General features: G+C 41.0%; 1 protein-coding gene across 1 annotated transcript; it reads left to right on the top strand.

The window, feature by feature from the left end:
- The first annotated feature begins 442 nt into the window (after positions 1-442).
- Positions 443-12,554, top strand: ENC1 (ectodermal-neural cortex 1). Its single transcript, XM_067316044.1, has 3 exons — positions 443-610; positions 3,692-5,504; positions 9,246-12,554. Exon 2 carries the CDS (start codon positions 3,704-3,706, stop codon positions 5,471-5,473), a length of 1,770 nt encoding a protein of 589 aa, XP_067172145.1. The 5' UTR covers positions 443-610; positions 3,692-3,703; the 3' UTR covers positions 5,474-5,504; positions 9,246-12,554.
- Positions 12,555-12,862: the final 308 nt, after the last annotated feature.

Raw genomic sequence — 12,862 nt, 5'->3', positions numbered from 1 at the left:
CAAAGTCTTGGTTCAACCTCTGTTCCTAGATAAAATCTGTATCTGTAATTTACTGACCGCTTCTTATCTTTTACATACAAATATTATTATTTCTAAGGAAAAATTGCCTGAAGGGAGTTGACTCATTTTATTCAAGGTGAACATTTGCTCACTGACTGTGTAAATTACATCCACTGAAGTATTTGAGGCTTGCATAATTTCCAACACCAAACAGAGAAATCAGAGATGTCATTCATGCATTTTAATATTCTTGTATGATTCTGGACTGAGCTAATTGACAGAAACTGCAAAAGGGCATGTTCACAGAAACACTGCTTGTTAGTAAATTATAATAATTGCTTTTAAGGGTGTTTAACTATTCCATGTGTGAAGTCATCTTAACAACCACAGTGGAGAGGAAGAAGATATGTACAGATATGTATCTTTGTTCTGTTTGGGGAAATACGTTAGCTTATCTTAAATGTGAATTGGCATGCCTTGAATTCTTCTCAACAGAGGACATTGTGATGATACAGACACTGTTCTTGGAACAGTTCAAGACCAGCATATATGAAATCTGCAAGCAGTTCATAAGAAATGGCATTGCTCCCTGAAAGGCCAAGTCCTCTATGTAAGTGAGGTGAACCTGAGTGCTTTATTCAGTAGCTGCTCCAGAGTGGATCTTACCAATTTGTACAGCGGTGTTTGCTACTATGGCTATGGGTGGGCTTGGGCCACATGCAGTGATCTGTTCCCTCCCCTCTGCATGTGTTCTGTAGCTCACTAGCCTCCAGTATATGCGTTATTGCAGGGTGGTGTGTGGTGTGGTGGTGTTTGTTTAAGTTTGCTTCTATTTTGTTGTGATTATGGCTTCATTCAGAAAGATGCTTTGCGAGGGGTGCTTACAGGAGTACACAGCCCCACAAAAGATTTGAACTCCTGTGTTTGCAGTCTTTGACATGAACTCTCCTGCCCTATTTCAGAACCCTGTGTGCGTCATAAAAAAGAAAGTTCTCAGTGTGCTCTGAATTCCTGCAAGATGTGGGTGTAAGGAGAGGAACTGTGTTTCCATAGAGACCCTGACATGACTAGATTGGGGTGTCTACACTTTCACCTAACTGGGATGGAGGGTGGGGGGCAATGAGCATCTTCAGATCCTGGTGATTTCATTGCCTCTAGTCAATAGGTGCATAGCGCCCACCCATCTCCTGGCAATGCAGTTGGAATCCTGCAGAATTAGGTCCTCAGCCTGAGGAAAGCCAGTCTGTGGAGATCCAGTGAATGCTGTGTATTGTGTTGTAATAGCATTTAAAATGATAAAATGCCTGGAGAAGTTTTAAAAACCTGTGGGGAGATGCTTTGCCAGTGAAGGGTTCATCTTCCCATCTGTGCCCCCAAACTGTTCATGTACTAATATCTGAAGTCGTGACCCTTTCTGTAATCTTTTAGTTCCAGCAGGTCTGAACCTGAGAGTTTATGGTCAGTATAATCTTTCTGGCTATAGATTAAGTGGGTAATTTTAGTCTGAGATTAGTGTTTGGGATCCTTGAATGCCATCTGAACCTTTACTATTTAACAGTTAATGAAATTGCCTTTAATGCAACTGTATTTTCCATGTAACTTGTGTTATGAAGACATTCCAGCCTCCTTAAGTTCTTCTGTGATTAGTGTTAGTGCATTTAATAGGTTGGTCTAGAGAGCATTGTTTAAAATAGCTTTCCAGACTGTGGCATAGTGGAGTGAGCCAGATATGCTGCCTTGTGGCCTTGATGGGAAGGTTTCCTCTCTGTTTCAGAAAACTTTGGATTGAGCACAGTATTCTGAACTGTGTTGCTCCTTCCTTTCAGTCTCAGTAAGACACACCATTTTCCACAGTAGAGGAGATGGGTTATAGTAGTTTTGTGGCAAGGTGGTAGAGTGTGTGGTGCGGTCCCCCCCCATGACTCAAGTGAAAGGTATATCACAGACTTGCTGTTACATGCAACAAGCCAGTTATTCTGTACATTATCACAGCTAGCCAGGAGGATGGTACTGGCTATGCTGCAGTCAAACTGCAGTTGTTGGAGGAGTATGTGTATATTCCATATATACACAGGATATTCTGAAATGGAGTCCATTGTTCAAACTAATCTGTATAGATTTTTGATTTTTGTTATGGATTCTGGTCATGTGAATCTAGGAAAGTAAATTTATTTATTTAAAAAAAATTAATAATGATGCACTTTTTTGAGGCTCTTTATGCTCTTGGGTCATCTTGTTTGAGGTCAGGTGATACTGTTTTCTTATGAATGGTGTGAAATGTGGGAAGATTTGGACAGTACTATATTGCTTAAATATGCTCAAAAATATGAATATGTTTGAGTCTGTGAGAGAGGGAAATATATCCGCATTAAAAACCACCACGAATGGCCCCAGGACATGCGCTGAGTTTGAGAATTGGGAGCTTCCCAAGTAGACTCTTACCATGTTCCTTATTTGAAGGTACCATAGAAGGGACTCTGGGCAAGAGAATATCATTGTAATTAGGAAAGCTCGGTTCTTTCCTTTCTCCAAGTTTCCTCTGCAGTCTGGGAAAAGATAAGTGAGATTATTAAAGCAGCGGTCACAGCCATAGGTTGCACTAGCTCTGTATGCTTCGTCTCCTCTTACTTGCACTGTGGCTTTTTGGCCATTAGCTTTATGTGGTTGCCAGTATTCCTCCCTTTCCCAGTGTTCCATGCTGTCTTGGCTTAACTCTTAATTATCACTGAAAACTTGCTCTTGTAATGGTACATAGACCTGCCTATCATGGCAGAAAATGGTAACATTCACCTCCAAACAGGGGCTGAGCAGCATTGTGTTTGAGAGGAGTAGGGTAGCAGTGTGGGATGTCTTGTGTTTTACCTCTCCAGACCCCCAAAGTAACCAGTAGCTGCTCGTGGCTTGTACTCTGAGTCCTGACTCCTAAGGTGGCTTCAGAATAGTAATGCTTTGGTGACTTCAGCTGATACTCAAAACACATCTTCCTGCTGACTCTGTGTATGTTCTGTATCACTCTATAGCAGGCAGCTGCTGGCAAAGATCAAGATATAATCTCTACAATTTAGCCATAGTATTTTTTTAAAAGTTTGGCAACTAAAATTATGATGCTTGCTAGGCTTTCATTTTAAGATTCCCTTTTTCTTTCTCTGATGTTGCATATGGAATCATTATACCAAAGAGAAGATTCCTAATGGGATTAGTAGGTTTTTGTTCCCCATGCAGCTTTTGACATTCCTTAGGTATTCTGGTAGCTCTTCCTGCTATGATTCAGTACAGGAGAATGTTTCAAGCATATGCATGTGTACATATGTAATGAATCAGCTGGACTAGATTGGGGAAGGGTGAGAAAATCATTTCTGGTTCTTTTCCTTTCCCCTCCAACTTACTTGCTTACTATACTGTTATGAAAGTTGGAAATCAGGTTTCCCAAGATAAACCTGCTCTTGGGCAACAAATTTAGAGTATGTCACTTAGGAGAGTCATCTTACATAAAAATAAACACATGCCAAAGGTAGAGGCAATTCTTTGTCCACTCATCTTTAACTTAAGGCTTTGTGGGGGGGGGTTGTTTGTTTTTTTTTTCCTCTTCTTCTTCTTCTTCCAGTGGAAAACAGCTATGTTCATTATTACTTTTACATAACAAAAAGTGTAGCTGTCTCATTAATCTTACTACATTTTTCTTTGTTTATAGGTGTGGAAGAAAATGTCAGTCAGCATGCATGAGAATCGCAAATCTAGGGCCAGTACTGGCTCCATAAACATATATTTATTCCACAAATCATCCTATGCCGACAGTGTCCTTACTCACCTGAACCTTCTGCGTCAACAGCGTCTCTTTACAGATGTGCTTCTCCATGCTGGGAACAGGTCATTCCCCTGCCACAGAGCTGTTCTAGCTGCTTGTAGCCGCTATTTTGAAGCAATGTTCAGTGGAGGACTGAAAGAGAGCCAGGATAGTGAAGTCAACTTCCATAATTCCATTCACCCGGAAGTCTTAGAGCTTCTTCTGGACTACGCATATTCCTCCAGGGTTATCATCAACGAGGAGAATGCGGAGTCACTGCTGGAGGCTGGCGACATGCTAGAGTTCCAGGACATTCGGGATGCTTGTGCAGAATTTCTAGAGAAAAACCTTCATCCCACAAACTGTCTTGGCATGCTGCTGCTGTCAGATGCTCACCAGTGCACCAAGCTTTACGAACTCTCTTGGAGGATGTGCCTTAGCAACTTCCAGAGCATCAGTAAAAGTGAAGACTTCCTCCAGCTGCCAAAAGACATGGTAGTGCAGCTCCTTTCCAGTGAAGAATTAGAAACTGAAGATGAAAGGCTGGTGTATGAGTCAGCTATCAACTGGGTCAACTATGACCTGAGTAAGCGTCACTGTTATCTGCCTGAGCTATTGCAGACGGTCAGACTGGCTCTCTTGCCAGCCATATACCTTATGGAGAATGTAGCAATGGAAGAACTTATCACCAAGCAAAGGAAAAGCAAAGAGATTGTAGAAGAGTCAATAAGATGCAAGTTAAAGATCTTACAGAATGATGGAGTGGTCACTAGTTTGTGTGCCAGACCCCGTAAAACTGGCCATTCGCTCTTTCTTTTGGGTGGCCAAACCTTTATGTGTGACAAGCTGTACCTGGTGGACCAAAAGGCAAAGGAGATCATTCCGAAGGCTGACATCCCAAGTCCACGGAAAGAGTTCAGCGCTTGTGCCATAGGCTGCAAAGTGTATATCACGGGAGGACGGGGATCAGAAAATGGAGTCTCCAAAGATGTATGGGTGTATGACACTCTTCACGAGGAGTGGTCAAAGGCTGCTCCCATGCTGGTAGCTAGGTTTGGGCATGGCTCTGCTGAACTCAAGCACTGTTTGTATGTAGTAGGAGGACACACCGCGGCAACTGGTTGCCTTCCAGCTTCACCATCAGTATCCTTAAAGCAAGTAGAACAATATGACCCTGTGACCAATAAATGGACCATGGTTGCCCCACTCCGAGAGGGAGTAAGCAATGCAGCTGTAGTCAGTGCAAAGCTTAAGCTATTTGCTTTTGGGGGTACCAGTGTTAGCCATGACAAGCTGCCCAAAGTTCAATGTTACGATCAGTGTGAAAACAGATGGACAGTACCAGCCACCTGCCCCCAGCCCTGGCGCTACACGGCTGCAGCTGTTCTGGGTAACCAGATTTTTATTATGGGTGGAGATACTGAATTCTCTGCGTGCTCTGCTTATAAATTCAACAGTGAGACATACCAGTGGACTAAGGTGGGAGATGTGACAGCTAAGCGAATGAGCTGCCATGCAGTGGCATCTGGAAACAAATTGTATGTTGTTGGAGGCTACTTTGGCATTCAGAGATGCAAAACGTTAGACTGTTATGATCCCACGTTAGATGTATGGAACAGCATAACAACTGTGCCCTATTCATTAATTCCAACGGCATTTGTCAGCACATGGAAGCACCTCCCCTCATAATTGTGTGTATGTTGCAATTACAAATTATCAGGTAAGAAATAGCACTTTTGAATTCTACTGTAATAGTGCTTTTCACAATGCTTTCCAGCAGCCGCTCTCAGAGAGGGTGAGTATATTCAATCCAATTTTACAGCTGAAATGACTGAGGCGCATATATTCAGCGGCTATTGCAAGTCAGACATCAAATCTGTAACAGAGCCAGAAGCTGAAACTAGTTTGCCACACTTCCTGTGTGAAATTCTCGTTATGGGCCCTTTTGCTGTGTGATTGAGATGTTGAAAATGTCCTTTTTGCTAGGCCCTATACTTGTGGGAAATACAGTTAAGCTGTAGGAAACCGATTCCTGCTCTGCGCTTAAATACTACACGTGTTCTAAACAGGGTTGGATGCTATTTTCCTGATTGTGCAGGACAGGTCACTCTGTATATACAGGTCACTCTGTATATGCAGTATCAGTGCCCAAAAATGATATTGTAAATTCCAACTTGAAGCCTGATAGTGAATTCACTTGAATTTCCAGGCAGACAGCCTTAGGGGAAAGTTGCTGTTTTCCATCCATGAAAGGTGTTTGCAAGCACCTCAGGCCTAATTTGCCATCTCACCCAGATGGCAAGGGTTGCACCTGCCTCGACTAAGGTTGAATTTGGCCCACTGACATGCTTCAAAATAGTTATGGTCATATATGTCGGACTAGATACAGTGTCAGGAAGACATACAATTAATATTGCTGGCTGACATAATTATGCAGTCTGTAGCATGCACTGTTCCAAAACAATTTAATTATACATAATGGGCCAAGCTCTCACCAAATGCAACTTCAGCATTGTATCTCCTCACAAGCATGTCTGAATTTGGTCTTGCTTTTTTGTTGTTGTGCATTCCTCATTTTTAGGAGTAGTGGAGAAAAAGTTAATGAAGAAACACTGAAAAAGCTGGGCATCTACAAGTATTGTCAATATTTTTCAAATCTGTTTTGTCATGCTAGACTACTAACCATTGTTTCAGCTATTTCTAATTTTTCATAATTTTTCAACTTTTCCAGAATTACATCACTTAAAATAAGTCATTGACATTTTCCAGAGCTATTAATCTAGTTATTTTGCAACAAATCTGGCAAACTTCCTTCGGTGTTGTATTCTTCCCCCACCCCAATCCACTTCAGACTTCAGTACAGAATCATAGTTACAACTAGCCAACCAAACAAATGTAGCGGCATGCTTAATCCTAAATAATCCATACCCTGTGAGTGGTAATTCTTTTTTTTATTTGAACAATGTGTAATGTAACCATGAATCCAGGCAGGTTAGAAGGAACAAGGCAAATAAATGCAGTTGAAGTAATTAGATGAGCTCTGCATTTGCATCTAAGTTACCTAGAAATTCAGACCGATGTAACTCCTCTGGAAAAAAAGTAAGAGCAGCTTGTGTTTAAAGACTCCCTAGACTCTTCTTTTTGGGACAGATCCTATTTTCTCCTGAGTATCTTTATCAGTGGAGACATGTGCTAACTCTTGCAGTAAAAATATGAAACCCAAATGTATTTGAAGCAGTGTAGGTATAAGTATATACCTAGATATTTAGTAGTAGTTGTGAAATTACTCTCTGTGGTGAACTGGGGATTCATTTTATAATCTGACTTTCAGCTGATTGGGAGTTTTGATGCAGTAAGGAATACAAGATTGGGCCCGTGCAAAGTAACTGATCAGAGTAGAAATCTAATGTGAAATTGGACTGTGGTGTGCCTTTAGCTTTCTCTTCAAGCTGAATAACCATCTGAGACATTGCATCTCTCCTTTCTTTTTGTTTTGTTTTTCCCAGACTTACTCTTGTGAAAGCAGGGCTGTGGCATCCATTCAGCCTTAAGCCCTGGAGACTTACCATATCCTGAGTGCTAGGGAGTAATCACGTCTCCCTGACAGAGAGAGAGCAAATAGAAGCCTTGATTTCTTTGAGATGACTTCCTCGCTAGCTGGGAAGGACATCTGTAAATCTTCAGTCAATTTCTATTATTACTCACTTTCAGCAGTTCTCAGTGTTATCAGAACAGTAGTATTGAATGCTCAGACTCAGGTCTGTGCCAAGAAAAATATTGACTTATTCTTCTGAGACTGACTGAATTGTTCTAAAGTTTACAGCACATGAGACAGAGTGTTTTATTTTGAAAAATAGTCCTCGGAGTATAACGGTGCAAAAAGCTTTCATTTGCTTTGCAGTATCTTGTTAAACGCCATTATTTTAGCTTCATTAACACACTAGATAACAGGATGAACGCAACCGTAAGCTGAAGTCTCTCCAGTGCTGTGTGCTCATCCAGAAAGTAGGGTTTTTTCTACTGACTCCTGCTGCTTTGTCAGTGGGTGGGAGGGACAAAAAGGGAATTACTTCTGATTACCGTCTGTTTTCATGGCTCTGTGTGGCCCCAGTCTGACAGCTTTTAGGAAGACTTTAGTCTGCTTTGTCCCTTTCCTCAAACTTGGGGCTTTTGAGTAGGTTGGGGATTTTTTTTTCCTCCTCCTTGGAATTGTTTTAACTTTTTTCAAGTTCATCCCATGACAGGAAACATTGTTTTGGCTTCAGTGTTGATACGTACGTTTCAGTGGGAAAAATGACATGCTACCCTGAGGAATGTCTAGAAAAGACTAATCAACACTAAGTACAGAAAACTTTGGAAGTAATGAAGATGGTCTGTTCGCAAATGCACAACTGCAGAGACTTGGTGCTTTAGGCTGTTATGCAGGCTTCTGTGTTTCCTGTGAGTGTTCCCTGTTGTCCTTAGACATCACAGCTTGAAAGATTCGTGGTATGTTCAAATGAACTGTGAGTTCGCTGAAGCTCCTTTGCATTGTAATGGTGTAGGATTTGCCCCCCAAAATTCCGGCAGTGCTGTCAGAAATGATTCTAATAAGCTGATGATGGTTTGGAAGCTGACATTTTAATACAGCTTCATAATGAAAGAGGAAAGCACAATCTCAGCGTCCAAGGGCTGAATTGTTCATTGAATAATCTATTTTTATAAAAGACTTCGGGATGGAATTGTTGATGCATGGTGCATTGCTGTGTGAAAAGAAATGAGGCAGACTTCTGCTGTAATGAATAGCAGAGAAGTTTTAAGTAAGGGGATTAATGTGCCCCTCTTTATATGGTGAAAAAATTCAATTCAGAGTTCTTAATGGTGAACATAGGCATTGGTGTGTGGTGTGAGACACTCTTCCCTCCTCTTCTGCTTTACTCCAACCAGGTTTGCCTTGATCCGGGGATAGAAAAAAACTCTTTGCACTGTATGTTCAAGTGGGCTTTTATGGGAGAGAAGTTATACAAGGTTATTTTCACTTAAACCAAACAATTCCACAAACCTTTAACATTTTTGGGAAGCATAGAGTAGTAGGATGCAAAGTCCATCAGACTGAGCCGTATTGGGCCAATGCAATTTAGCTTCCAAATGACTTTATTTATATCCAAAGAAAAAATCAGGTAGTCTTTCTGGGGTCGGTGGGATGGCTTGCAGGGTAAGGCTAGTTGCATAATAAAGGCAGAATCTGACCCTAAGTAACTATGTGCTTGGCTGGCTTATTTATCAGTAGTTGGCTATTAAACAGGAGCACTAAGCTGGGAGTGGGGAGAAGGGAGGGAAACCCATCAACTGGATTGTATCCTAAGCCTAGCCTGTAGCTTTTCTTTGACATCTAACAAAAACCTTATGGAATACTGTCTCAGCAAAACTCTTGAAGCCTTTTCCTTTTTTTTTCTTTTTTTTTCCCTCCCCATGCTTTTAGCTATACTCCATTATTTGGAGAAGAAAATTGGAACCTCAAATCTGGAGAAACGGTTTTAATGAAGAAAATCGTTCAGTGTCTTTTGCATTTGAAGAAAATCATCTGCACCTTGTAAATTATCTAACCTAGACATGAAGGAACAGGAGGAAAAAACTGTCTCTGGTGCTTCAGCACATGGTTTAAATATGAATGAATGAACCTGATCTGGAACTATGATCTGGTCCTTGTGCTAGTAATTGTGGATTAATGCCAATATTAATCAGTCCTTCAAAGGAGAAATAAAGAGACAGAACTTCTCTGAGCTGTGCAGCACACAACTCTCGATTTTCATGGACTCCACTGTTTGTGTCTGAAATTTGAAAAGGCTGTCACCTCTCTGTGTGATGGTGTGAAGTGCCAGCACCAGCTGCAAGGGAAGCAGGCCAGGTCTGGAGCAGTGAGATGTCACTGTGAATGAAGATGCAGTGGTATTACTGCAGAACTCTGCTTACTGGAGCAAGCTTCTCTGTGGGCAATGCCTACAGCAGCTTTTAGATGCCCATGTTGTGTTGTCCTGTGTGCAGTGAGTAACCTTCTGTTTGATAAGGAACAGCACAGTGGTGAAATGTTTTTGCAACAGTGGAGAACAAAACTGATGTCCCCGATGCTTATTGTTCCCTTTCCTCCCTGTATTTATAAGTAATTCAGACTGTCCCATTCCTGTTATGTTACTTGTTGTAGATACAGTTATTTATTGTTCAGTGCTTGCATGCTGAAACAATGCCTGCAATTGTCTTCATGTGGTCAGGGCTTGTGTGAATTGTTGTATGTTTTGCACATTTTGTGATCACTGACTTGCTCTGCTGCACAAAGAAAGAAAACTGAGTAACAGTTGGAGGTGGGAAGGAGGGGTCGCTTCCCAGTCGGAAATGGGATTACAAAGTAGGATCTTAAATTACACACATACTAAAGGAAGAAGCCATGGAGGTCACTTTCTCAGGCCACCAGCTCCCCAGGTTGCATGTGGTGTGTCTTGTAGATGGTGTCCCTGCTACGTTTCATTTGCTGGTCATGCCTTTGAATTTCTAGTCTGGAAATAGCCCAAATCACTTACAACTCTCTCTTTGTGCAGCTTCCTGATTGCAACGCAAATACTGTGGAATAGCTTCTGGATACCAAGCCCAGATGAAGTCATTGTCCAAAGTTATTTATTTATTTATTGGGTTAATAAATAGGGGGTACTTACAGTATAGCCACATTGACCTGAATGAGTAGAGTATGGCTGATTCAAGAATAAAAACAAAACATTTAAGATAGGTTAGTGACGAAGTCTTAAAAAAAGAAAAAGCAGAACAGCAATTTTGCACTGACTGGGTAGGCTCATCCCTCTGGATTTCAGAGGGGCAGCTGAGTGGGAGGTGTCAAAGACCCAAGTGCCCTAGCAAAATGAGGATAGAAAATGAATTTCAAAACTCTTAACCTTAAAAATAACCCTCAAACTCTGCTGCCTCTTCTTTTCCATAGCCAGGTATGTCTTTAAACATTTGGGTGCTCAGAAGTGTCAGGTACAATCCTGAGAAGCCAAACTTTAATTTTATAAAGAAATTCGTTTATTTTTATCAGTCTGGTCTTGAGACAGGTATGAAGCTACTCTTTTTCCTCTGGATTTCAGAAGCTTATGTTTCACAGATGCTTTCTTTGCCAGATTCTGTTACGAAGCATGTATTGTATTGTGTTTTTTCCTAAGTGTTTAGAGAGCCCGATTTAACTAGCGCATTCAGTACCATGGTTGATGTATGCCACAGTATAAGTAAAGAGTTTGCATGGGTGCATGCAAAACAGAAATAGTCACATTGGTGATGCTTGCCTTTCTCTGTGACAGTGATGTAGCTGTATTTGTGAAAACTTTATCATCTAAAAGTATTAACACTGGTCACTGAAAATTTCTTTATGCTGCCTTACATTTGACTTGCTGTTTGGAGTAGATAGACCCTTACATTTCAGAAATAGGATGTTTGGAGTTCTGCAGGTACTGAGAGAACATTGCTTAATTATCGAAGGCAATGGCTTTTTTTTTTTTTTTTTTTTTTAAAGGGTAAGGCCCAGCTAGATGTGAACAGTTACAATTATAGTTCTGCTGGTTAAATTGATCTGTTGAAAGAACAGATTTTTTAAAAAGTGTTTAAACTCACAGCCTTCTCCTCTGAATTGGTTCTTTTCTCTTATATGGCTTTTAAGCAATACAAAAACACCTTAGATAGAATAGATCTTCTTTCTATAACCCTTTACTTGCCCAGGTTGTCCTGTTGAAGTAAACAGGATTGAATTGCTGTTGCCTTTCATCTTGTGGATCACTCCTGTGAATGCAAAGTGAGCCATAAAATCAGACTTCCTGTGTTTTGCTTGTCCTCTCCCCAGGCATTAGTCACTACATGAGGTACAAGGAAGTGAAGAACCAGGTCCCCAGGGGACCCCTTGCTTGAATAAGGGCATATAGGTTCAAGACCTGTTTTCTCCATCAAATTGATTAGAGTCGAGACGTGAAGCTGCACTGCCTCTATTTAGCTTACAACACAATTCTGTTTTGTAGCACCATGCAACTTCCGAAAGTGGGATGAATTTTCTGCAGCTGTTTCCAAAGTCGTGGTCTGCTTTCAAGTCCTCGATTAATTCCTGTGTGTAGGCTGAAGGAAGCTGAAGTCAGGGTGGGCCTCTGGCTCTGCAGGGAATACGCTGGGCTCTTGCTTTTTGAATTGATGTGGGAATCCTGGCTAGCTGCTTGATCATTCCAGTCCTGCAAAACACCCCACACTTTGAAACAAATGCAATTCACAGCGGAGTGCACACAAAAACCTTGGCATAAGACGAGAAGGTTCCTCTTATTTTGCAGGCTGGTTGCTGTAGAAACATATAACAAAGGACAGCCTTCCTCTTCTGGTATAATTGTGTAGCCCCTTTTCTCTAGGTCTGACACCTGTCTGAATAAGAGTGATTAGAGCAGAATAATGTTCCCTTTCCTGGCAATTGAAGATGCGGTTCACGTACTAAAAGAAAACTGTACAAGTGAAGAAGTAAAATGTCTGTATTGTGTGTTTTTGTTTGCTACTACATCTTAAGGTTTTGTAAAACTTGCATTTTTTTTTTCACAATGTGAAACTGAAGGTCAATAAATTATTAGAGATTTTCTCTTTGGATCATTTCTTTTAAAAGTTGTCTCTCTTCCTCCCCTCCACTCCCCCCTGCAGAAATGTTTTAAATCCTTTATAATGTTCTTTTCCTGTCCTTTTAATAAAAAGACATCAACAACTGCAGTTCACTGCTTTGGTTTAAGCTTCTGCTTCAGTTGCACTTCCCTTTGTTCTGTTCTGCTGCTGTTACTGTGATCTGTATCTCAGAGTTCAGCAGTTAAACTCTGAGAGCCTCAAAACATTTAACAGGAAATGCAAGTTCATTGGTGCTTGCAGTACAGTGTAGTGCCTGATATGACTTGGAAGCAGAATTAGGCATCTCAAATCCTTCATAATTATTCTCAAGGAAAAAAAATACTGGCTGTGTATAAAGCATTCCAGTTGTTTTATATAATACACACATATAGCCAAACTCTTTGATCTTTTAAGCTCATTTACATCTTTTATTTT

This window comes from Apteryx mantelli, chromosome Z (genome assembly GCF_036417845.1).
Source record: "Apteryx mantelli isolate bAptMan1 chromosome Z, bAptMan1.hap1, whole genome shotgun sequence".
Taxonomy (NCBI): domain Eukaryota; kingdom Metazoa; phylum Chordata; class Aves; order Apterygiformes; family Apterygidae; genus Apteryx; species Apteryx mantelli.
This window is presented reverse-complemented; position numbering and strand designations above follow the sequence as displayed.